The sequence below is a fragment of the Desmodus rotundus genome, chromosome 3, assembly GCF_022682495.2.
Source record: "Desmodus rotundus isolate HL8 chromosome 3, HLdesRot8A.1, whole genome shotgun sequence".
In the NCBI taxonomy this organism is placed as follows: domain Eukaryota; kingdom Metazoa; phylum Chordata; class Mammalia; order Chiroptera; family Phyllostomidae; genus Desmodus; species Desmodus rotundus.
This window is the reverse complement of record NC_071389.1, coordinates 15,638,810-15,663,688: the sequence shown is the minus strand read 5'-3', so window position 1 is coordinate 15,663,688 and position 24,879 is coordinate 15,638,810. Positions and strand designations below refer to the sequence as shown.

Genomic DNA, 24,879 nt, shown 5'->3' with positions numbered 1-24,879 from the left:
CAGTTTTATTACTAAATAAAATTTATATGTTAAAAGAATGTTTTAAAAATATACATAATGTCATTTAGTAATTTGACAAAGGTTTCATTTTTTGGTTATTCCTTCAAACGAGGATTTTATGTTAATTTTTTATAGTATTACTATATGTTAACTTTTATAACATTGCTTTTTTCAGAGCAATATATGTATGTACAGTGAAGGAAAATTAGGAAGTACAGATAATAAAAAACCCCAAATGCCTAAGAAATATATATATTTTTTTCAGATCCAAGGTGACACACTAAGCCATGAAGGCAGGACTGGAAGCTAGTTCGTTCTTGACTTCAAATTTTTAGTGTTCACTTTAACATTTTCTAAGTCCTCTCCCATGTGGTTTCATAGTTAAGCTTAGATTTACTTTCTTTGAATTACGAAAGCAATTCATAAACTCGAGGGTATGTTAACCATTTAGGGTAGTGTTGTGGACCTCAGCTTTGAAGTTGTTGGATCTGAACCGAGGCCCCACCCCTCCTTTTTGAGACAAGGAAAAACCCTGAGCCCCGGGGTGGTTATTATATTTACAATAAAAAAGTACAACTAACTCAGCAAAAAGAAAATGCATGTTTCTTATGCAGATCCGCGAACGCGTTCACACAGCATATTTCCCTCGAATGAAAAGAGCATAAATAGGAAGACCGTAAAGGGAAAGGGGCTCCACCAACAGAGGACGGGTTTGTGAGTGTCGGGCGGGGCTTAGGGGAAGGGGTGGAGCTTGGGCCTGGTCGGAGCTGACGCTTGGGGCGGTACCTGCGCCCGCGCGGCCGCGACGTAGCCCCGCCCCCAGAGTTGGCGCGATATTCGAACGACGGCGGAGGCTGTTGTGGCAGTTCCCTGAGGCCGCCGGAGTCTATTCCCGGTATCCGGTTGGCTGGGCCTCCTCAGCGGGCATGAGGCGCGGAGGCCCCGAGGCGGAGGCCTGCGGCGTATGGCTGGACGCGGCGGCGCTGAAGAGGCGGAAAGTGCAGGTGGGACGCTGGGGAGCGAAAGGGTGTTTGGGGGACCCTGAGGTGATGGAAGTGAGGTCGGAGACTGAGAAAGGAACCGCTTTGGGAATTCAAAGACAAGAGGGAGTGGAGCCTGAAGAAGGATGGAAAATGGAGTTTGGGGAGGCGGAGAGAAAATGGGGGCGGAAGGAAGACCAGAGGGATATGGAGATCTGGGACAGCAGGTTTCGGGGTGTGCGTCGGGGCGGGTGGAAAATTCGCTCGGAGGAGTGTGATCGAGCGGACAGACTCCTGACGCAGTCGGAGTCCCCGCAAGGGCTTCCTGCGGACGTGCTGGGAAATTCTCATCCTGCGGGGCCGCCAGGGTGCGGGCCATCTGCCTGCGCGAACCAGGAGATTCAGGGGGAAAAAGTAGGAGAGACGGGAAGGGGAACTGGCGTAATATGTATTGAGCATCCACTGGGTGCCAGACACATTATTAAGCACTTAATGTGCGTTGTATGTAACATCACGTGTTGGGAATGAGGAAACTGAGGTTGGGTAACTAAGCCAGGTGCGCCCGGGTAGGAAGGGTGGGAGGTCACACCCAGGTTTGTCACATTTACCCGGTTCTGCGTCGGTCATTACGAAGGAGCTGACAGGAGATAGTCTTCAGTGTTTATTGAGCATTTTATACTCCGCATTGTGTTAAGTATTTCAGATAGGTTCTCTTGTTTGGTTGGTACAACTCCGTGGTAGATAGAATGATAATAGCCACTTGGTCCATGAAAACTGCGGCTCAAAACCCTAAAGGCCCCAAGTCTCAGGGGGGAGACGAGATGCACTTTGCTGGGTGCTTTGCTAATCGTAGGTACTCAGGAAGATCAGGGAAGTAGATTCTGCCGTTCTCTCTGCTTGCGGATGAAAAACGGGCCGCGGTTGAGACATTCACACAAGGAAGGAAGCAGGGGTTCAAGCCCAGTTCTCTCTGCTGCAAAGGCCAGTGTTGTTTGTTACCTTCTACCAGACAGGATTTAGGCCCGGATGAGTGGTTTCAAGGGAAATGTGATTTTGGAGGTGAGATTATCGTGATGTGGGGTTAACGAGGAAGATTTAACTGAGCAGGTTTGAGATTAGGCCGGTGGCTGAATTTGGATAGTTTGGGCAATAATCTCAAGACCAGGTGGTTAGCCTACAGTAAACCATGAATGACGCTCATTTCTGTGGGTGGCTACAACTTGCTTAACTAAGTACTGTTAAAAAAGCATCTTACGACTGAAATTTTTGAGAAATAACAAATAAACCACCTGCTCCTTTAATTTTTTTTAACTTAATGTTTTTGTGATAGGTAATACCTTTCATGTAGTACATAATTTAAAATGTATAGGCTATGCAGTAAAGCATCTTCCTAATACTCCTAACCATCCTGCCCCATGTCAGAGGCCATGACTTCCTTGTGTGTCCTCCCAGAGATATTCTGTGCACCTACAAGCAAATGCACAAATTCTTTCTTATAAATAGGAGCATAATATTCATTGTTCTGCAATTTGCTTTTTCACTTATTCCATATTATGGATCATTTTATATGCATTCATAAAGAGTTGCTCCATTACTTTTAAACACTATATAGTATTCCATTACATGGAGTAGTATCCCTTAGTACGACAGTATTGTCTTAATCTGTTCAGGTCAGGTTCTAGTAAGAACTTTCTCCTGGTCTGCAGATGGCCACATTCGCACTGCGCTCACACGCCCTTTCCTTGGTGCATGCTGTGGGGGGAGCGAGGGAGCGTGAGCAGGAGGGAGAAGATACAGGCATACCTCGGTTTTATTGTACTTCACAGTGTTGCAGTTTTTACAATTGAAGGCAAGATCCTCTGCTAGCAAAAAGATTACAGTTTGCTTAATTGTGATACTTTATTGAGGTGGTCTGGAAGCTGTTTAAACAAAAATTTGAACTTCCACAGCTGAAAAAGTCTTTTTAAAAGAAAAGGTTTATTGGGTAATTTCTAGCAACAAAAAATGACCACGTCCTGGGGCATGAAGTCTAAACCACCAGCAGCAGTGCCAGGTGGAATAGGTAACATGTCTGTCCTCCTGGAGTCGGCAAGAGTTTTTATACATCAAGTAGTGGGGAGAAAGAGGTAAATTGTTTTGAAAGAATTTAAATTGACTGTACAGATAAAGGGAGTGCGAGAAGGAAGTGGGGCTGGTTCTGGGATAGGCACAGAGTCTGTAAGGAAGATGGGTTTGCTCCTTTGGATTGGTAGGCAACAGTCTGGAAAAAGCTCATGCATGTGCAGGATGCGATGGCTTCTGGGGTTTAGTGGCACCTGGCTATTCTCTTAGTTCCATAATGGCAGAAATCACCACCTGGAAGTTAATTCAAAGTTCCAACACACACTCAGGAATGTAAGCAGCCTTGTCGGTTTTTGCTCTGCAGTTGTTAACTGATTAATCCCTTCTTATCTCTTCCTTCCACTCTCTGGCCTGTTGTAATTTAAGTTAGTATTTCTCAGAATATTCTCCTTGTCAAGTCAAACCCTCAATATCTCTGAGGAATATCTGTAGATAGATTTGTGTGTACTTGGCTTGAAGGCCAGCAAGAAGGCCAGCATGGCTGGAGCAGAGTGAGGCAGAGGAGAGTAGATGAGATTTAAAAGGTGTAAGAGGGCAAACATGGCCAGACTGTGCCTGTGGGGTTGGGGCTTCCACATACGAATTTTGGGAGGAAACATTTCAGTCCATAGCAAGTTTGTATATACATTTGATATTTACCAGTTCTTTATTGACAAAAAATTATCTCTAACCTTTTGCTATTAAAAACACTCATGATGCCCTGGCTGGAGTGGCTCAGTGGATTGAGTGCCGGCCTGTGAACCAGAGGGTTGATGGTTCAGTTCCCAGTTAGGGCACATGCCTGGATTGTGGGCCAGGTCCCCAGTGGGGGGCGTTCGAGAGGTAACCACACATTGATGTTTCTCTCCCTCTCTCTCTCCCTCCCTTCCCCTCTCTCTATAAATAAATGAATGAATGAACGGACGAACGGATAAATAAAATAAAATATATATTTTTAAAAACCTGCTTGGACTGTTACATATAGAAAAGTGATTAGATAAACGGCTCAGTGGATTGAGTGCCAGTCTGCGAATCTAAAGGTCACCGGTTTGATTCCCAGTCAGGGCACGTGCCTAGGTTGCAGGCCAGGTCCCCAGTTGGGGGTCTGTGAGGTAACCGATCTATGCATCTCTCACACATTGATGTTTCTCTCCCTCTCTTTCTCCCTCTCCCTCTCTCTAAAAAAAATAATAAATAAAATCTTAAAAAAAGAAAAAGAAGATTGATCTGTATGTGGGACTGATTGAAACAGGTAGTGAATGGGACCCTGCCCAGTTAAGAGAGTATGGTAATGGACTAGGCAAGAGTTTATGAAATCCTGAACCAGGGTAATGTGTTACTTGTTTTGCAGGTTTGGAGAGTTTGAAGTAAGGTTTGAATTAAAACTTTGTTACTAATTCAGTAGAGCTTATTTATGTTGTTAGAGATGAATAGGATCCTGACAGCTTTTCTTGGTCAGACTCCGTAAATAGTTTTCCTTAGGGCATCCTTATTAGGTAGCATCATCCTTTCAGCGCAACTTGATGAGGCATGTTAGTGACTGGTTGGAAAAGGTTTTTGTCCAAAATGTCATCAAATTAGTGCTGTAAGAGACTAAGGAGGAAGGGGGGACTTGGTGATGGTGCTGTCAGTGACTCTAGAAGTGGAAGAGATGAGTATGGGTCCTGAGAAGCTTAAAGGAGGAGATAGTATGGCAAAAAGAATGAAACACATACATTCGTGTATACCAAAGCTACATTAGTTTATATGGAAAGTATCAATTCATATGTAAATTCAAAACCAGAGTGACCTTTATGAAAAAAAAAAGTTGGATCAAACTATGCACTAGACTTGTATTGAAGGCCACATGAATCATAAAACAAGGAATTAAATTGGTTTGAAAGCAGAACTTTAAGGCAAGTTTACAGGTAAATTATCAGAAAAGATAAAGAGAATGAGGGTGAAACTGAATTTAAATGCAGTGGAAGAATGAAAACATTTTCTAATAGTAAAAGGGGTGAAGTTTATGATCTCAGAACTGCTTTGATACTTTGTGGAGTATAAGGGTCACACTTATGGGATGAATTGCAGCCCCCGCCCCCCCAAAAAGGCATCACTCTCCGTAGGAATACATAGTTGTAGGAAGTCAGGTTTTCCTCCTACAACTCTGAAAGAAGAAACTTGGTGGGACCGTGAATATGATACACAAAGAACTAGAGATTCTTTGATTTGGGGGGAATATGTTTCTGAAGATAAGGTTGGTTAGGACATTCTTATAGGGTAAGAAGAGTTAATACCTAGGCTGTGGCTCACTGACGGATGTGGTCCTATAGGAGTCCAATGCCTGTCAGGCTTTCTTAATGCTGTCTTATGTATACACTGGGGCTGCCTCTACTTTGAGGTAGAGGCAGTCTGCTGAAGGACTTTGTGCCTGGGCCCTTCTCAGTTCCACATGATCTGTTCTTACTCAGTCTTAACAGACGTAGATTCTTGAAGCCATGGGTCTTCTGAGAGATCTACAACTGGGGCAACACCACTCAGGACATCACTCTGAGCTAAGGAATGAACATCCCTTCTATTCCTGCTAAGTACGGTCAACTTGGTAAACCAAGTTTTGTTCCTGGATGTTTTGCTAATTGAGGTCTTACTGCTTATCATTTGATAATCTGTACCTTTCTTTAAGTCTTTATGGGATTTAGCATACTTGTAGTAATTTAAATAACTACTATTAGTTTTTTTTCCCTTAAGCTATAAGTTTTACCAGGGCAGAAACAGTCTGTTTTGTTCATCACTATATTCCCGGTTCTTAGCATATAGGTGCTCAAATACTGTTGGAATACTAACTCACATTATTTCACCTATCTAGGATTAGTATCTTATAAAATTTAGTGCCTGCTTGGGCTTCCTTGTAGCATGGTAGCCAGGTTCCAATAGTGAGTGTCCTAAGAAAGCAAGGCAGAAATGCATAGCATTTCTATGACTTAGTCTGGGAAATCATGTAGTGTTAGTTCTATTATCTCATACTTTGTCAGGCAGTGACAAAGTTCTTCCCAAGTTCAAGGTGAGGGAATATGGATCTCACCACTTACTTGATGAGAGGAGTGGCAAGCTCACATAAGAAGAGCACAAGAAATGGAAGATCCTGTATTGGCCATCTTTGACAAAGAGCGTCTATTGGAGTTTGTAGTTTTCATCAAATTTGGAAAATTTTTGCCATAATTTCTTCAAATATATTTTGTCCTCATCTGCCTTGTTTTTGGAATTCTAGGAATGCTTGATAACCTACAGACCATTAAAACTTTTATTCTTTTCAATATTTCTCTTTTTGCTTCATTTTGAGTAGTTTATATTATTATCTTCAGATTGACTGTTATTTTCTTACGTAGTATCTAATTTGTTATTAAGCCCATCTTGTGAATTTGTCAAATCTTGTATTTCTCTCATTTTCATGTTTTTCTTTAAATCCTTGAGTATATTTATAGTAACTATTTTAAGGTCTGCTAATTCTGTCATCCCTGATATTTCTGAGTCTCCTTCTTTCAATCGATTCTCATTAGCCCCGAATTGTGGATCTTTTCCTGCTTCACATATCTAGTAATTTTTATTGTGTGCTAGCATCTTCAGTGATACATTTTTAGGTATCTGGATTTTGTTGTCTTTAAAGAATACTGAAATTTGTTTAGGTAGGTAGTTACTTGCTAATCAGCTTACTACTTTAAATGCTTTTAAATTTTGTTAAGACAGCGTTGGAATAGCTTTTGCTCTAGGGCTGGGTTAGCTTTAGGCTAAGGGGTGATCCTGCTGAGAACTCTACTGAATGTCCCTGGTATTCAAGAAGGTCCCTCTACTCTGGCTGCAAGCCAGCCAGCCCTGTGTGAGCTCTGGGGATTATTCAGCTTGTAATCCTGGCATTTCTTTCTTTCTTTTTTAAAGATTTTATTTATTTTTAGAGAGAGGGGAAGGGAGGAAGAAAGAGAGGGAGAGAAATATCAATGTGTGGTTGCCTTGCATGCCCCCTACTGGGGACTTGGCATATAACCCAGGTCTGTGCCCTGACTGGGAATCGAACTGGTGACCTTTTGGTTCACAGGCTGGCACTCAATCCACTGAGCCACACCAGCCAGGGCACAATCCTGGCATTTCTTTGTCTGGGCCCATGGGGTATCACCTAACACATGTGTAGGTTAGTATTCATAATAGACTGAAGGGATCTCTGTAGATTTCTGGATACATTTCTCTGTGCTGCAAATCCCAGCCACCTCAACTTCCTCAACTTCCAATCTCAATTCACTCCATTCATCAAGACTGTGGCGCTCTCCCTGGTACTCTCTACATTGCAGTCTGGAAAGTACTTCCAAGCAGAAAGCTAGAGTGATCCCTTTGTTTTCCTACTCAGAAATTCTTTTCAGGAATCACCATCCTGCACTGTTAATCCGCTGTCTATAATCACTTGTTTCATGTAATTTACCCAGTTTTCTAGATTTGTAAGGTAGAAGGGAAAGTTCTGTACCAGTAGTTAGAGTCAAAGTATGGATTTTAAGTCCAGGATTTCTTTCTTCTTTTAATCACTTAAACTTTTGGTTTCCAAATGGAAAAATGAAATGGAGTCAGTTTTGGGCTAGGATTAATAATTTCGGTTCAGGTTTCACACCTATTTCTAACTTGCATGAATATTGGCAAATCTCATTTTTCTTTGGCTTTTACAGACAGATTGAATTGAATACAACCCTATTCTCCCTACTTCTCAGGCATTTCAAAACAAGCAAATAGAAACAAAAACAAATCACACTAAATTAGGGTTATAAAAGCTGACACTCCCAAAACCTCTCTGGACCATCTTCCAATTCATACTGTAAAGTACAATATACAGGGGCCTGAAATGGAAGTGTGGTAAGACTGATGCTGTAATTATTAAAATGCATCAACTGCTGCTGATGGAGAATCATTGTCTTTAAGTATAAATTCCTCCTTGGAATCCCTTCAACAAATCCTGTTTATTTAGTCAGCCTGGCCGATTTCCATGAGAAAGCAGAAAGATAGGGCTGTCGTTGGAATATGTGATTCCTGAGAAAAACAAATCGATGTGGCAGGAAATGGTAGAAGATGATACACAGCAGAAAGTACCTAGGAAGTAGGATCTGAGTGGATTCCAAAGGGTCCGTTGGGGGGCGGTCACTGATGTTGATTGAATTTCTCCTGTCTGGCTGCTGTTTTGATATTAATAGGTTCTATTATTCTTTTTCTCTCCATTTTCAGACACATTTAATCAAGTCAAGCACCAAAATGCTAACACTCATTCCTGGAGAGAGAAAGGCTAAGATCTCTTTTACTCAAAGAACTCCACCTGCAGGCGTTCGGCAGACCAGCATTGCTTCCTTCTTCACCTTGCAGCCAGGTATGGTGACCTGTCTGGGAGCACCCAGGAAGTAAAAAGGAGTGTTTTTTTCATGCTAGAACGTTTTAAGTGACGACACCAGAGCATTGTGTTAAAATAGCTCACCTATTAGAAGTTATAAAACATAAGAAATCATCACCTTTTGAAAAGCAGTATATGCATACTTTTACAAACATACTTTTCTGGTTCTGTTTTGCTCAGTCTAATATTAAATATTCGTATTCCCTGTCAGAACAGCGAGGAAAGGTATACTTGGGAGTTGAGGGTGTACAGGGGAGCTCACCTTCAGTTAGGTGTGTGTCTTGGATTGGTCACAATGAGGAGTCTATGTAAGATCAATTGATATTTTTGTATAAAGCTTCACAAATTAGTCAAGGTTCATCGATCCTCTTTTTCTTAGAAAGGTTGGCATTAAAGCTGGCTTGGGCCTTATCATCCTTTGACAGTTCTTTGCTTTCATGTCCCACTTCAGGGAACCAGCTGACTTGAGAGCAGGCTGGGGCTTACAGAGCAAGGTTCCTGCTAGTAGGAGGGCGTCGGAAGAAGAGCTCTAACTCTTGGTGTGATTCCCAGGATTTCTTTGCATAAACCTCCAAAATGCACTTTCCCTACCCAAACAAAAAACTCTTTCGCTTTAACAAGGACAGACTTTTTACAAAAACACTTTCCATTTCAAATTTCAAATTCTGGCATATTCTACTATATAGAGTTCTAAGGCAAAACTGAGAACTGAAAAAACATAGTTTCTGCAGTATAATTCTTAGAGGAGAGGAAATTGGTAATTCAGCTTTGTTATAATTAGGTCTTCGTATAATTTGGTGGTGTGGGGGGAGAATTCCATGGCATTAGTCCTTAAGGCAGAACAGGGTACATTCCACGCCTGATAAAATTAGCAGGCTGGACACCAGCAGTTGTTTATTATTGTCCTTCCTGATGCTTGACTTAGCATCTGTCTTTACTCTTTACCATGAAATGTTTGGGGAGTGGGGAGCCTATGCTCTTCACATGATCACCAGGTTTCTTAGAGTTGAATGGTTAATATCCTTGAGGCCTTAAAAAAACTGTGTTGAGTATGTTTCTCAAAGGATAATATCCCGGAGTAATATTTGGCAAGGATCACTAGCAGAAAGCAAATTAAATAAAAGACAAAAACAAAACTGATGTGCCCTCTGTTATACAAACCCCACATATGAAAACTCAAGCTAGAAAAGTAGGCTGTGGTCACGTCTGACTTTAGTAGGTAGGTTGTGGGAACCAACCCTGTATTGGAGTAGGGGAATATATAAGATCTGTGTTTTAGAAAGATCATTTAGGAGAGAATAGAGAGATGGAAAGTAGGAAGCTCAGCTACAAAAGGATGTAAAGAGCCTAAGACCCCTGCACTAGGTAGTGATAGTAGCTGATAATGATTTCAGAAAGAGCCAGCTAAATCCTGCTCAGGGCACAGTTTTCCTGAAAAATAGTATTTGTGCATGTCTGTTTTACTAGGAAAGACAAATGGTGGTGATAAGAGGAATGTTTCATCTCGTGTAGAAAGTCAGACCAGCAGAGAGTCTAAGAGAGATGCAACCCAGCTAGACCATCTGATCCAGGGCCTGGGGGATGATTGCATGGCACCCCCTTTTGCCACTTCAACCCCTGCAGATATCCAGGAAGCTGGACTTTCTCCTCGGTCCCTTCAGGCTTCTGGTCAACACAGAATGGGAACCCCAATCTTGACTGAGTCTTTGTTCCAGCCTGGTACCTTAGTCTGTGCTGGAGAGAAGCAAGACTCACTGGCTTGTTCCTTCACCCAGGACTTGGAAAGTTCTTGCTTGCTGGACCAAAAGGAGGGAGAGAAGGATTCTTCCTGGAAAAGGGAATGGCTTCGTGGATCTAAGAAAAAGAACTCTCAGGGCACAGAGAGATGCAGTAAACCCCTTTGGGGCAAGGGCCATCAGCCCTGGGACAAGTCTGAACTGGAAAAGGTGTCTGCCCGGGAAAATAGGCAGGCCCCTGTCCTCTTTCAAACATACAGGGATTCCTGGAGTGGACAAAACGCAGAAGCAGTGAAACAAAGTTCTTGTCGTGTTCCTTTGTTTTCCTGGGACAGTGAAAAGAATGACAGGGACTCCTGGAGTCAGCTTTTCACTGAGGATTCTCAGGGTCAGCGGGTCATTGCCCACAACTCTAGAGCTCCTTTCCGAGAGATAACCAACAGCCAGAACCAGGGCTTAGGACACTTTTCTCACAGTTCTAGGGCTCAGTGCCAGGATAGGCTCTGAGCCTGCAGCCTGATTTGCTCTTTACCCAGGACTCCGAAGGCAATCAAGTTATCAGGCACCAAATCTAAATGTCTTTCAGGGTTTGGTTTTAAAATCTTGAAATGACAGATACAGGAAAATATCTCAGGGAGGGGCTCGGGTGAGTATGTTTGGGTAAGGGGGAAGTGTGTGTTGAAGCTGTTGTTATTGAGCATTTTCTTCAAATAAAGGGGGTGGTGACACCTGAGATAGTATGGTTGGCATCATGCCTTTCCCTAAGTTAGGGGTGGTTGGTACACTCTCTGTACGACGCTATGGTGAGCCCCAGGGAGGCAGGGCAGGCCCTCCTCCCTCCACCACAGAGCCTGTTATGCAGCCTGCAGTGAGCCACCTTTCTGCCCTTTCAGATGCCTAACTAAGACATCGCCTCTTACAGATGTGTACACTTTTAACCTCTGGCTGTAATCACACTTACTTGACCTAAGCTTGGGACCATTATTCCTGACACTTTGAGTGGTTAAGTCACAGCTCCCTGACCTGGGTGTACAGGGGCAGGGGGATAGAGAGAGAGGTAGAGGGTAGAATGATGGCAGTTTAATTTTTAATTTTATTTTTGTGATAACTTTACAGCATTTTAAAGTTGTATGTTTAAACATCTCCCTTAAAAATCCTGGGCTATGTAACAATCTAGATGTGACTGTATCACTCTTCTACTATAAAGTGGGAGAGAACTCCCTTTATAAAATCGAGTCCAAATAAATGACTGTTTATAAAGCTGGCTCTGATGGTAATTAAAACATTACCAATTTTATTTCTGAAAAAGGAGCTTTTTAATGTTATATGCTGTCATTGCTGTGGGTCCCATCTGAAAGGAATCTAACTTGACCTGTGTTCTACCCAAGATTTTACCCATCAGGTAGCAGTTTCCCATGATGCAGGTGTGGAACCTAAGAGGCTCCTAGGGGGCAAGCTTGCAAGTTATAAGATGGAACTGCTTTAAGAGCCTAGGACAAAATCTCTACAGAAAGGGACAAAAGTTTCTGAGGAAAGTTCTCTTATAGAGGCAGGACCTTATGAGGAAAAGGGGGAAGTCAGGATCCTGTTCATGAAAGTACACATACTGTAAAGTTAACAGGAGTCCTATACCTGTGGGGGACACCAGGAGATTGTAACTCAGAAATGGACACAGCAAGTGCAGTATCTCTGCAAATCCTTCCTTTAATGTCAGGTAGTGCTTCAACCCAAACACACACAATACATATCGTAGAGAAAGGGACCTGAGGGTGTCTGAGTCATGCATGGTGTGGGTACAAACCTTGTCCCAACGCAAAGAAGTCAAGGGCCTGCAAGAAAGATGGTATTCTCTTTCCCCTCCCCATTTCTCTCTTCTACTGGGCTTAAACTAAAGTCCACGGAAGAGCAAGAGTTCAGTCAGTGGAACCAATGAGGCCCCAGGGCCTTGGAGGGTAGATTTGGTTGTACAGTATTACAAAATATATTTAAGAAAAAAACAGCCCAGGCCTCCTAGAAGCAGCCCAAATGTCAGCTGGTTCAGAGGCCAGACCTCTACTTCTAGGTGTTGGACAGGGGAGAGGGTGACTGCTGGGCATTGGTGCCGGTGTATGATGGAGCAGCATAAGATTTTTCCTGCCCTGTGAACATGTACATAAACATTTGAGCTCCCTTGGCTCTGCTGCAAGGAAGCTGCTGAAAGTGACAGCTGGGTGCAGTGTCCATTGAGACCAGTTATGGGGTCTAATGCAGTGAAGTCAGTCATTCAGGACCTATTTTCACACAGGGGTGAGGAAAAACCAGAAACTCCTGGCTCAGCCTTTAGATTGAAACATTCCAACCTATACATTTACCTGTAACAGGTGTCTCAGCTCAAAACAGGCCTTAGCTTCTGCTAAGGTTTGAAGTATGGGAAACAATCCAGCTCTTTCAGCCCAAGTTCTAGCTTTTGGCAAGACTGTTGCAGAAAACTTCTAATGGAGAGGCAGAAACATCTGTGGTGAAGAAGGCAGCTATTGAGGAATTCCAGGAGCACAAAACTGAGTTTGCAGAGCTGAGTGTTATCAGTTTCCTTTTCTACTGATATCTTCTTCCTTCAGAGCAAACTTCCTTCTTAGGACCTCAGAGATAAGGACGGCAGGGTCCTCCTCCTTCAATAAACTCCGGTTCCTAGAGACACAATAATAACTTAATTATTAATAATTTAATAATTTACTGAGTACTTACTCCGTCCAGGGGAGTGTTCCATGTCTTTGAATATGATTTCATTTAATTCTCACAACAATCATATGAGGCAGGTACTATTAACAACAGGCTTTCATAAATGAGGGAACTGAAGCACAGAGAGGTTATATAGTTTTCCCAAAGCTACTTAGTAAATGGTGAATAATCCAGGGTCCAAAACCAAGCTAGCTAGCTCTAGATCTCATTTCTTAACTAGAATTCTTTACTATTTCCTGAGATGGGTGTAAAGTATAGGCAAAGTAAAGGACCATCAAACCAGTTAGAATTAGCCAGTGGTAGCTAAGATTCTGCTCCTACCTCAGGTGGAAAGTGACTAGTAACTCTTGGCCATTCTGACCTTTATTAATCCCAGGGAAAAGGTTTTCTGAAGATTACGTACTATTGTGTTTCCCCAACAGGAGGGCTGTGAGATTTTAAAAAATGAGATCTAGAATTTGTAGTAAAATGTTCACATCATAAGGGACCTGTGGGAACAAAACCAACTCCAGATTGGGGTAGGTCCAAGTTATCTGATATATAAGAATGTCCTAGACGTCTGCAAAACAGTTGCTTGAAATCCCAGTGGACTTATACACATATATACATTGTCATGAAAGTGTTTTACTAATCCTTAGGCTATTCATAAAGGTCAAGATTAACTATTAAATCTTGAAAGCAAAAACAAGTAATTGCTTTCAGTATGGCACATTTTTGTGCCCCTTTTTTGGTAGGGTTACCTTCCCATCCTTAGTCATTAACCCATCTCCGCCTATTAACAAGGGACAAAAGATCCCAAGACATGGTGGGAGGAGGGGCTTGGGTCTAATACAGGGCAGGAAGCAAGTAAAAGAAAATTTGAGAGTCTATGAAACACTGAGCAGAAGAGAAAGACTCAAGGCAGCCCCAAAGCAGCAGCTGAATTTGGGAATGCAAGAGACCAAAGAACTGTGGGTATGACTTAGTCCAACCTGGCTATGGCCGGAGAAGGAAGGTGAAAGTGACTTCTATAAAGGATCCACTACCAGGAAGCAATGAGGGAATCACTTAGTTTTATCTGGTTTTCAAAGGTCAGTGGGCCCTTGCACAACAGGCCCTTTATCAACTCAGGAGAGGGCCCTCACCTCCCCAAGAGTTTTGAATCTATGTTAACAAATAGAGCTGCACATTCTGGACTCTGGCCTTTGGAGTCTGGATGTCACACTTGAATGTTTCAATGTCCAGGAACCTGCAGACAAACTCCTCTGGTGTGTCCATGCAGGTGCTCAGACCACACGTGGAAACACTGCGAGCTGGTCGCTGCCTCCAGCTGGGGCACTAGGGCTTCCTTCCTAGATGAGTTGCTCAAGGTGTAGGTGTAGAAAACGTTCATTTCCTGGGCTGATACCACAACATCCTGGAAGAGCCCAGGACAGTATTTCCCAAATTCCCTCACATTCCCATAAAACAGCCAGAGTGCTACTCCTCACGGGTTGGGCTTAGTAAGTGTGAGGTGTATTTTGAACAAGTATGAGCAATTCTGATTGGCAGCCAGGTTTAGGAACTTCCTATGAGTCTCAAAAAAAGCCTTGTTCTCAAATCTCTGAAATTGCAGAATTAGTTTGCATAATGGACCACTGTATTTGAAAGTAGGAACTCCCAACTTTATGCAGTTCTCCCACAAAAAAAGTCTACCAATTTGAGATACTAATTATGCAACACTACACTGAAGGGTGGGGCATGGGGGGGGGCACTTACTAGCAGTATGAGAATGGAAGTGGTAAAGCCCTTGGGAGAGAGAAGTAGGATTAGATGAACCTTGTAAAATTCCTATTAGTCTAACATGTGGTTGGGTTAGATCACTTCAACCAAATCTGAAGTGTTCCTTTTTCCTCAAACTGGGGTAACATGTGGCCACTACTGAGGACTTGTTATGTAAGTACCGTTTATTAGATCCTTGGCTACTGGTGACTTAAATAGTAACTAGATCCCCAGAGCTCCTTGTCAAATACTTACAGATCTTGGCTCTGTTTCATCCGGTGAAAGTCCTTCAGGATCCCCATCATATCTGCAAAGCTGCTGGCCTTGGACAGAGAGATGCAGTCATCCTCTTCAGACGAGCTGCAGGTAGCTTTGTGTTCTGGTTTGCAACATTCAAGGCTGGCAGAACAAAGCAGAGGGACTGATGGAAGCTCAGGGACCTCTACCTCGGTCTCCTCGGTGATGTCACTAATGACAAAGGAAGTTGTAGAGTGGAATGAGGATCCAAAACAAGGTAAGGGAGAAGAGACATTTGAACTTCCTGGAGATAAGAAATCTGGCGTTAATGAAGCCGAAGCTGAAGCTGAAAGAGAAAACAATAGTCATGGATGGACATAGGGGCTAGAATACAGCAGTTGTATCTTCTCATAAGCACTGCCTACCAAACATTCATTTCCTGGGCTGATACCAGGACATCCTGGAAGAGCCCAGGACGGTATCTGTAAGCCAGTGGAAGGTTCTCCCACTACCCTTCCCTCTCAGAACTTCAAGAAGATGTAGAAGCACTGAGCTCTTCAGTGTTCCAGAAGAGTAGAACATCCCCTCTCCCCCAACCCTGCCTCTTAAATAAAGGCCTTGGCTCCTAAAAGCTTCCATTCCACAGTGAGCTATGGAGTAACAACCCTGTTAGGCTGGAACAACAATGCCAGGACCAAGGCCTGAATTTGTCCTTTTCTCTAATTGGGCTAGTGCTTCTGACTACCCTGCCTTTGAATACTCTGAATGGAAGAAGCATTCTGCAGCAAAAACCAGAACGGTGACGGTCGTAGTTTCCCAAATTTTAACAGAATTGCCTCTAAGTTTCTAAGAATCCCTATGGCTTTTCATATGCTACTACATTAGCTTGCCTTGTAGATGATAAAGTAGCCAATAAATACAAACGGAAAATTCAAGTGAATTCCTCTATACAACCAGCATACGAGGGAATTAAATACATGAAGATGTCAAAGAGAATGCCATAATTGTCATGTGTTCTACCAACTGATAAGGTTTGGAAGCTGAGTTCAACTAGGAGCAAAAAGAATGAGGATAAGTAAACCCTGAACTTCTCGGGAGATTACACCTGTTGGTAATTCATGCCACTGGTGAAGGCAGACTCCCATCCATTTCCAGTCTCTGGTAGACAGGACAAGGGAAGGGAAGACAGGTGCTTAATGGGGATGCTTATTTCTTACACTGAAAAGGGAAGCTGCTGAGGGCTGATGGAAGATGTGATCTTAAAGACACTTGGCAAAGGGTATTGGTTTCTGTCAGCTCAAAATAACTGACAGAAACCATCCAAGAAGCACTACAAGCTAGTCAGGTCTCAGAGCAACCCCAAAGCCCTGGGCCCAAGTCCCCCGGAACCAAGGACCATTTTCTTTAGCACTATTCTGTCCAAAAGCCAGGGGAAAGGAACAGCCTGCTATATTCTGGCCCTGACTCGGGGGCTCCTACCTGCATCAGCTGCCACTATCTTAGCAATCTGGCTGCGCAGGTGGCTCAGCTCATCCTGCAGCTCTGTGGTGCGGCTGAGGGCTGGCAGGGCTGGCTTCTTCAAGGCCAGGAGCCTCTCCTCGGACCCGCGCAGGTTGGGCACCGAGGCATTGCGCTGCATGACAATCAGAGGGCTAGGCTTCCAGGTGTGCCTCAGGGGGCGTGTGTCACTCCTGGCCCGGGGAGAGACAGGTATATCACAGTCAGAGGGCCGCTGCACCCCTTCTAAAACTCCTTCACCCACTACAAGATTAACAGCCATTCAGCGTCCACAGGTCTCACTGCCATTGCCCTCAGCCTCTCATAAGCACTCCCCCTGCTGCCTGCCATCTCATCTGGGAAGAAGCTCCTCAGCTACCTGACCCGGGCGTATGTCTCCTCTTCATCTGCAGCAATCCAGGCGATGTCAGCCAGAGTAGGGACTGGGGGCACATCCCTCAGACACAGATCAGAGACGTTAGGCAAGGTCTGTTGGAAAGCAAAATTCATCAACAAACATCATGACGAGACAATCAGACTGGGCAAAATACATAGGAGGGGCACCTAATCTAGCACTGGGAATGATGTCAAGAAGGCCACCTAGAAAAGGGAGAGGAGAGTTCTAGGTTGGAAACAGCTTGAGTAAGATGCCAGAAGCAAGAGATCTTGTGAGATTACTAATAGTTCAGCATGGCTGGAACAGAATGGGGGTGAGGGAAGTTGCAAGAGGTTGGAAGGTCAATTAGGAGCTTTAATTCTAAGGCAATAGCAAGCCACTAGAAGGTTTTATGTAAGGATTAGATTTTAGATTTTAAAAGATTACTCTGGCCCTGATTGGCATGGCTCAGTGGGTTGGGCGTCAACCTGAGAAAGGAAAGGTTGCCAGTTCGATTCCTAGTCAGGGCACATGTCTGGTTTGTGGGCCAGGTCCCCAGTTGGGGGCGTTCAAGAGGCAACCGATATTTTTCTCACACACTGGTGTTCCTCCCTCCCTCCCCCTCTCTCTAGAAATAAGTAAGTAAGTAAATATCTTTAAAAATAACAAAAAGATTACTCTGCTGCTGTAATAGATGGGAGCATAGATGGCAGGGTGAACAGTCCAATTATGAGGCTATTGTTTACTCCAATCAAAACAGGGTGCTCTAGAGGAGGGATGGGGCCTGTTGGAAATGGATGGGAGTCTGCCCTCACCAGTGGCATGAATCACCAACAGGTGTAAATAATAAATTGATAAAACTTTTAATGAAGTTTTATTTGAAAAATAATTGCACCAATTTGTTTATTATGTGTTGTTTGTGGTGACTTTTAAGTGGTTAACTGCAAAAGTGAGTAGCTGTAGCACTGTCGCCATCCACAGCCTAAATGTTTATTGTCTGACCTTTTAAAGAAAAAGGGGTCTTTAGCGGGATGGGCCAGAGTGACCTTGTAACAGAGATGACTACTGTCTGCGAGCCCCTGGGCATCGATAATCTGTTACATCAACAGGAAGCTTCCTCTGGCTAGCTCTTTTCAATACCTTTGTAGCTGACTGGGATTTACACTGTTAACAGCAACACTGTTTTAAGCCAACTTGATAATTTGAATACTTAAACAAATAAAAATACATGATTAATTATACAAAAGGAATAGAGTAAGATTCTTTAAAATAGCCCCTTGACCCAAATGAACAACATCCAGGGAACAGAGAGGCTGAGTGACACTGTGTAAAAAACTAAAGGAAAAATTAGGAGGATTCAATTATATTTTGAGTGGGAATGCAAAAAGCAAATACACATAGAAAAAGAACTACACCACAACATGAAAAGTTACTGTGTCATGACTATGGGATCATAGGTCATTTATTTTCCTTTCTCCTTTTTTATTTTCCATAATTTAATATTTTATATGGGTAGATTAAAAAATAAAGAGTCCCTTAAATAATATTTAAGGTAATTTACAACAAATACAGGGATACCAGTAATTTCTCACCCCCGCCCCCCCACGAGTTAAATTCAGATGTTCCTGCTACGAACTGTTTGGAAGGTGGATCAGGAGTTGATGGCTCTCGCTTTTAGACAGGTAGGTAACCTGGGTCTCACAGGAGTGAAGTGATCGCCACTGACCCAGGAGCTACTGCTAAGGTGGGCCATTTAGGGAAGCTAGAGCACTACTCTGCTACTGGCAATTAAATGAGTTTACTGAGCATATACTACGTTCTACTGCACTTCACAGATGTTGCATTTTTACAAATTGAAGGCAAGACCCTCCATGAGTAAAAAAAGATTACAACTCACTTTATTGCGATATTTCCGTTGTTGCGGTGGTCTGGAACCAAACTTACAGTATCTCTGAGGTGTGCCTGTACTCACACATAGTCCTACTCTGTGGGAGTATGATTAGCTTTTGTGCCCTTGATTAGCTCTGCCCAGCAGCACCTGGCCAAAGGACTAGAGAGATTATAACCAAGTGTGGAAGCAACTTCCAAGGTCCCTCGTACTCCCTAGCTGTGCTTCCTCTTGTTTCTGATGCTTGAGGCAGCTGGAGCCACCCTGCGCATGCCCTTTAGGCAAGTCTGGGTAATCTGGGTCATGGGACAGCTTCCCCTCCCCTTCCCAATACACACACATTCATTTCCAACACCATTCCTGACTCTAATACCAGCCCCGGCACCACTTCTGACTCCAGATCCAGCTCCTACACGGATTTCACAGGGTTCATCAACATCTAATGTACAAATTCATCTCCTTCGTTTCTGTAGCCACCTGGACCTGCACCTTTTTGTGCATATATTTCTGCCTTCTCTGTGTAGGCAGAAAGCTGAAGTGTTCTGTGTCCCAGCTCCCCAGACACATACCTTAAGCATGTAGCCCCAAGCTGGTGCTTAACCATTAGTTCTTTGCAGAAGGCAGCTGGGAAGAATAAATCCTACTTGATTTTCCTTTGCAGAAGGGGTCTCAGGGACACCAGCTAGGGAAGAATCACTACTGCAGAGTGAGTGCTAAAGGCCCCGTGGACAGAGGTAAGACTCAAGTAGCCCAGTAAAGGAGTGGCCCGACTTCCCCAGGAAGAAGAGGATAGGCCTCAGGGAACTGAAAATAGGTGACTGAGCAGCCAAATCTTAGGGCTAGTAAAGAAAAGCACAGTTCAGCTCTGAGTCACACACAGCACTCAGTGTCCCACATGGGGACCAGCCAGGGTTGCAGGCAAACACCTCATGGCACAGACCTGGCTAGTCTGGAGATGTGGTTCAGCAAGGGCCCGTGGCCCACTCTCAGAAATTGGATTGCTAGAGCCTGATGAAATGTGAGTACTCAGCAGAGGCATCAGACATGGAAGATGATGAATTTAGGAGCAAGTTGGAAACCTGACTTGTGGCCACAGGTCTGTGTGCAATCAGGGAGACACGGTGATCAGGATCCATTCATTATAAGCACTTAACAAAATGAAACCAAAAAAATGGCCAGGAACTCAATCTGCCTTGGCAATGCCAAGGAGTCTGGGGCATGGAGCAGCACCATCCTTCCATACTCTCTGAGCCTCTCATCTTGCTGCTCTTCCAGTCCACTCACCTGAAAGGATGCCCGGGGACATGGCTTCAGGGGCAGGTTGGTCCCAATTCTTCTTACTACACTGCGAGCAGCCCCATGCGGTTTGTTTTGCCAGATTGGGATGGTCTAGAGCAGAGAGCGACAGCCACAACCTCAGAGATGAGTTCAAGTATTGTCCCCATCCTCTCCCCTACTCCCCTTTACCAGGGAGACTGGATTCTTCGATCCCAGGGACAGGGCACCCTATGGGGTAAGTCAAGTCTCAATTTTAAGTGACCCGGGCGGGTTCCCCAGCTGTTACCCTTTACCTTGGCAAGCCACCTGAGGGATACCTGCTGTTGCCAAGGCGCAGTCAGTGTTGGAAGGGGCCGGTGAAGGGCTGAGAAATTAGCTGGGTGTAGGGATCATCTGGGCTTCCCTCCCTCCCCTCTGCACAGAAAGGCACAAACACACTGACTCCTTAACTGCCCCCAAGATCCTAGTGGGTTCTGCCTGGTGGAGTGGGTGGAAGGGTGGCCTCCCTTCAGTTCCAGGCCTCCAGAGGAAAGGAAGGATTAACTGAAGAGCCTCAGCTTCAGCAGGCCCCGAGCTCAGCCTCCCCCACCACACCACTGCCCTCGGAGTGCCCCTTACCACATTGGCTTCCATTCCCGACATTTCAACCAGCTCTTGCACTTGCAGGACGAGGCAGCGTCGGGAGGCGTGATTCCTTCATATCAGGCCATCTTAAGGAACATGAGAGTTCCCTCCCTGTGAAACAACCCTCACAGTGGCGACTCAGGGGTCACCACACAAGCCCCACAAAACCAGGCACTGCAGAGCAATGCCTAACACCAAGGATTCTCTTACATTTCACAGGGGAGAAAACCAGCCCAAGAGGCTGCCCTCACCCAACAATGGCTCTTTCCAAATCCAGACCCTTAAAGGTTCTGTTCCAGACTTATTGTGTGAACTTGGACAATGCTGGAGCCCCTCCTGGGCCCTTGCTTTCCTGAGGCAAAACCTCTAAAGATGAAATAGAACCCTTTGGTAGTGAAAGGGAAAGGCAAATTGTAGGTACCACCCAAGCCCAACATTCACTCTCCTAAAATTTTTATTTATTGATTTTTAGAGAGAATAAGAGAGAGAGACGTCAACTTGTTCTACTTATTTATAAGTTCATTGGCTGATTCTTTTATGTGCCCTGACTGGGGATAGAACCTGCAACCTTGGTGAATCAGGATGATGCTCTAACCAACTGAACTACCCGGCCAGGGCTCCAGCATTCTTTCTTGAAGATGATGTATAAAAGCCCAGCACGCGCCGCCCAGCACTGCAGGGGCCCTGACGGGGAGAGGTGAAACAGACCACAGAGGAAGGGACAGCCTGCTCTAGTCAATCTCATCTATTAGGCTACAGGGAGAAGAGCCAAATGCTTTTGTCCTGGCTCAGCCATCTACTGGCTTTGTAGCCACAGTCAAGTCACTTAACCTTTCCAAATGGTGGTTCTCCACCTCTAAAAAGAGGACGAGAACAGCTGCCACTCTAGGCTACCTTAAAGATCCATCAGTGAAGTAGGAAATTTTAAAGGGCTTAATGAACTGTTAAAATGTGACAGATGGGTGGGGTCACTCTTGACTGGATTCTTCGCAGCTGCCCTTGCATGGTGAGCAGGTGCAATCAGTGAGCTCACTCGATCCCTGTTCATCAAACACGAATGGTGCCCGCCTTGTGCTGGGCACTGTAGGGCCCCTGAAAAGGGAAGACACAGCCATGCTTTCAAGGAACGCACAATCTAGAAGAGACAGCACCGGAATATATAATTCTAGCCCAGAATATAGTTATCTTCAGGAAGGTATACTAGGCAGGCGGTCAGGTGAGTTTAGCCCCCTGCCCCAAAGTCCTGTGGTAGTTTGGAGGGGGAAGGAAGGGAAGAAAAACAATAGCACAGGTGCAGGTCAGGACGGTGAGAGACAGCTTAGAGGAGCAGAGTGTAAGGGGTAAAGATTAACTGGGGGCGAAGTCATGAGGGCTGGGCCTGCCCAGGTGAGAAGTACCGTATTTTGCCGTGTATAATGCGCACTTTTTTGCCCAAATTTTTTGGGGAGGAATAAGAATGCACCATACATGGGTACAATAACGGGTATAACCCGTGTATAATGCGCACAAAGCCAAGGGTGTACATTATACATGGGAACGCATTATACCAGGCGGAATACAGGGAGCGGGGGAGCCAGGGGAAGGCTCTGATCAGGGTACGGGCTGGACTACCGAAGCAGCTCTTTCTTGTAGAGTCTCTCAGCCCTGGGAGAGGAGTCACTCACTTCATGGGGAAAGGAAGTTGGAAAGAAGGAAGTTATCACTCACACAAGGAAAGGAAACTGGAGAGACGAAGGAACTGGTTTAAGGCCACTCAGCGATCATGACAGTAGAAAGCACCTCGAGTCTGGTCCAGAGCCTGCTGCCTCCCGCATGGGCTCCACTTCTAGGCGCAGACCAAGCCTTTGATCACAGTCCCTGTGAGCGCCAGGCTCTGTGCTCTCGGGGCCACGTCCCACCTAACAGTGCCCCCCTCCGCTTCCCACTTCAGTCCCTGCAGTCACTTCCCTGAACTTCATTCTAAAGACGCAGTGGGGCCCAAGTCTCACACAAAGCCACAGGATCTCTCTAGAACACCATGCTAGTCAGATTGCTCCTTTGGCTAAAACCCCCACAGATCCAGGCTCCTGCAGGTCCTCCACCACCAGGCCCAACTCAGGAGACGGAACTCGGCACAGCCCACAAGGCCTGCGACCTGCCCCTGCGCACTTCACAGCCACACATCCTGCCTTCGGCTTGCCCTTCAGCGCCCCCGGCCTTCTTCCAGCACCTCCACACCGCCTCTGAGGCCTTGTCCACCTGCATCCCTTTCCCAAAGCTCACTCTTAATCATTCTTCCGAGCTCAGCTGAAGCATCGCCTCCCGTTACCCGAGAGTCAGGTCCTCTACTGTTCACGCCAGGGCATCCTGCCTTTCCTCCATAATTAACTGTGTAAGGTGCCATTTGTCCCCAGGGCAGGGACTTCCCTAGGCACAGCACAGCGCCAGCCTGGCCCACAGTGAGCGTGTAAACATTTGTCCGATTAAAAAGTGAATGAAAGCAGAGCACCGACTCAGCCCTCGCACCCTCCCTCACCACCTTCGCACAGTGTACTGCCTAGAAGAATCTTGCCCGTGCCAACGCCGGTCGGTTCTTACCGCCTCTGCGCTCCCACAGTCCCTCTCCAGGCTGTTGTCACGTTTACACACGGTCCCCCGCGGGAGCCGGGCAGGGCAGGGCCCGGTCTCATCCCTCCTGGGTCCCCTCGGGGGCCGCCACGCTCAGCGGAACTCTGCTGAGCCGAGAGCTGCGTCGGGGAGCCTGTGCGGGGACCTTGCCCGGGACACGCCTCCCCTCCCCTGCAACAGCCTGACCCGACAGGGGCAAGGTCGGCCAAGTTCTCGCTGCCGGCCAGGCGGTCCCTAAATCCACAGGCCCGGGGCCAGGCCCCAGAAGGAGCGAGGAGGTGGCAGAGGCGGCTCAGCCCGCCGAGGACCGCGGCCGAGACGAGAAGCCTACGGCATAGCTCGGCCACCGAAGCTGGGTGACTCGGGGGAGCAACTGCCCCTTCGGGACTCAGTTTCCCCCCCCTTGCCCAATGAAGCAGACAAAAGCGGCTCCAACGAGAACGACAGCGGGAACGCGAGCCGCGGGCCCCCGCAGGGCTCCTCGCGCGAGACCGCGCCCCTCCTCCCGAGCGGCACTCGGTCATAGCCTCTCACCTAAGACTCGGGCTCCGGGGACTCTCTCACCTCACGGCCCCTCCTACTATAGCGGGCCGCCCAGCCTCGACCGGCCTCACTTCCGCCGCTCGGCCTCCGGAAGCAATCCTTCGCAGCTGCGCACCGAGCCGCGCCCCCGCGCGCCCTGGGATAGCGGGCCGCGCGAGGCGGGGCGAGCTCCGCCTCGGACTGGGCGGGGCGGTGGGCGGTGGCACGGGCAGACCCGGAGGGACACTGCCGTCCCAGACCACGCCCCCTGCCGTTAGAGCCCTAGATTAAAATTGACAGAGGTCGGAGATGTCTCTGTCTCTTTGCTGCTTTACTCCCGATCCGACCTTTGCAGTACGAGATCTGACTATGTCGCTGTTCGGCCCCCAAATTGTGTGGTATATACAGTCCCCATCCCAACTGCAAACTTGAGAACCCTGGCGTTCCAGATCCTTAGGTTGCAGAGCTTGCCTTGCGTATGCCCTGGTCCCCTTCCCAGTTCTTACCGGCCAAGGCCCTCTGCCTTCTCTCCAGCAAAAATGGGCTTCTCCCCTGACTCCTGCCGTCCAGCGCTTTGTAGCCTTCTCCTATTTTAGCCTTTATGTGTTACACATACACAGTATTTTCAGTGATTTGATCAGATGGGTAGAGTAGATCCCAAAGGCATTGGGAAAGAGAATCACCCACATTTCCACATTCCTTCCAGGCCACTCACCCACTCCCTCTTTGTGCTCAACCCCTCCGGTCCCCGTGTCCATGGCATCCAGGCCTGGATCTGCGCCCTCCTCTGACCCAAGCACTGTGGCTGTGCCTGGCTCCCAGGTTGCAGTTCTTCGGTCTAAAAAAATATCCTGCAAATCCCAAGGGGCCCTGCATTTTCATTTTGCACTGGATCTTGCAAATTATGTAGCTGGTTTTGGCCAGAGACCTTAGAGGTCCCTGAGCCCCACCATATTTCAAAGGACATTGACTTCCACGTGAAGCCCTGTTTCCAGGATGGCAAACTGTTGCTTATCATCGATTCCACTTTCCCTGGCAATGGCAGATCTTTGCTGGATGTGGTAGATGCTGTCTTGGAGCCCCACCCATATCCCCTTTACTCTGCCAGTGACTCCATCCTCCAGCTGCTGTGTTGGCTGCTGCTCGCAGCTGCTCCCTTTTCTGCGAAATTGCCCTTGCAG

General features: G+C 46.0%; 2 protein-coding genes across 6 annotated transcripts; one reads left to right on the top strand and one right to left on the bottom strand.

Moving 5' to 3' along the window:
- The first annotated feature begins 836 nt into the window (after positions 1-836).
- Positions 837-10,718, top strand: AUNIP (aurora kinase A and ninein interacting protein). Its single transcript, XM_024554402.3, has 3 exons — positions 837-1,004; positions 8,316-8,454; positions 9,943-10,718. Exons 1-3 carry the CDS (start codon positions 927-929, stop codon positions 10,716-10,718), a joined length of 993 nt encoding a protein of 330 aa, XP_024410170.2. The 5' UTR covers positions 837-926.
- A 1,177-nt stretch (positions 10,719-11,895) lies between these two features.
- Positions 11,896-23,841, bottom strand: MTFR1L (mitochondrial fission regulator 1 like). 5 transcript variants are annotated; one of them, XM_024554403.4, is made up of 7 exons: positions 23,711-23,841; positions 20,564-20,680; positions 19,952-20,056; positions 16,783-16,892; positions 16,386-16,597; positions 14,925-15,252; positions 11,896-12,878 (listed from the first exon to the last, which is right to left on the bottom strand). In XM_024554403.4, the coding sequence occupies exons 2-7, from the start codon at positions 20,585-20,587 to the stop codon at positions 12,773-12,775; spliced, it is 885 nt and encodes a 294-aa protein (XP_024410171.1). In that variant the 5' UTR covers positions 20,588-20,680; positions 23,711-23,841; the 3' UTR covers positions 11,896-12,772. The 5 variants fall into 5 exon arrangements, with proteins under 5 accessions (XP_024410171.1, XP_071076958.1, XP_024410173.1 ...); XM_071220857.1 differs by having other exon boundaries at positions 14,925-15,210; XM_024554405.4 differs by having other exon boundaries at positions 20,564-20,655; positions 23,711-23,823.
- Between the last annotated feature and the right edge of the window lie 1,038 nt (positions 23,842-24,879).

Bases quoted from the DNA above. Each gene is read 5' to 3' on its own strand.
- AUNIP (XM_024554402.3), top strand. From the start codon at position 927: ATGAGGCGCGGAGGCCCCGAGGCGGAGGCCTGCGGCGTATGGCTGGAC. The intron at 1,005-8,315 runs GTGGGACGCTGG...CTCCATTTTCAG, and splicing joins TGAAGAGGCGGAAAGTGCAG to ACACATTTAATCAAGTCAAG. The intron at 8,455-9,942 runs GTATGGTGACCT...CTGTTTTACTAG, and splicing joins CTTCTTCACCTTGCAGCCAG to GAAAGACAAATGGTGGTGAT.
- MTFR1L (XM_024554403.4), bottom strand. From the start codon at position 20,587: ATGTCGGGAATGGAAGCCAATGTG. The intron at 16,598-16,782 runs GTAGCTGAGGAG...TCCCCGGGCCAG, and splicing joins GAGACATACGCCCGGGTCAG to GAGTGACACACGCCCCCTGA. The intron at 12,879-14,924 runs GTAAGTATTTGA...TTGTGTCTCTAG, and splicing joins ATGAAACAGAGCCAAGATCT to GAACCGGAGTTTATTGAAGG.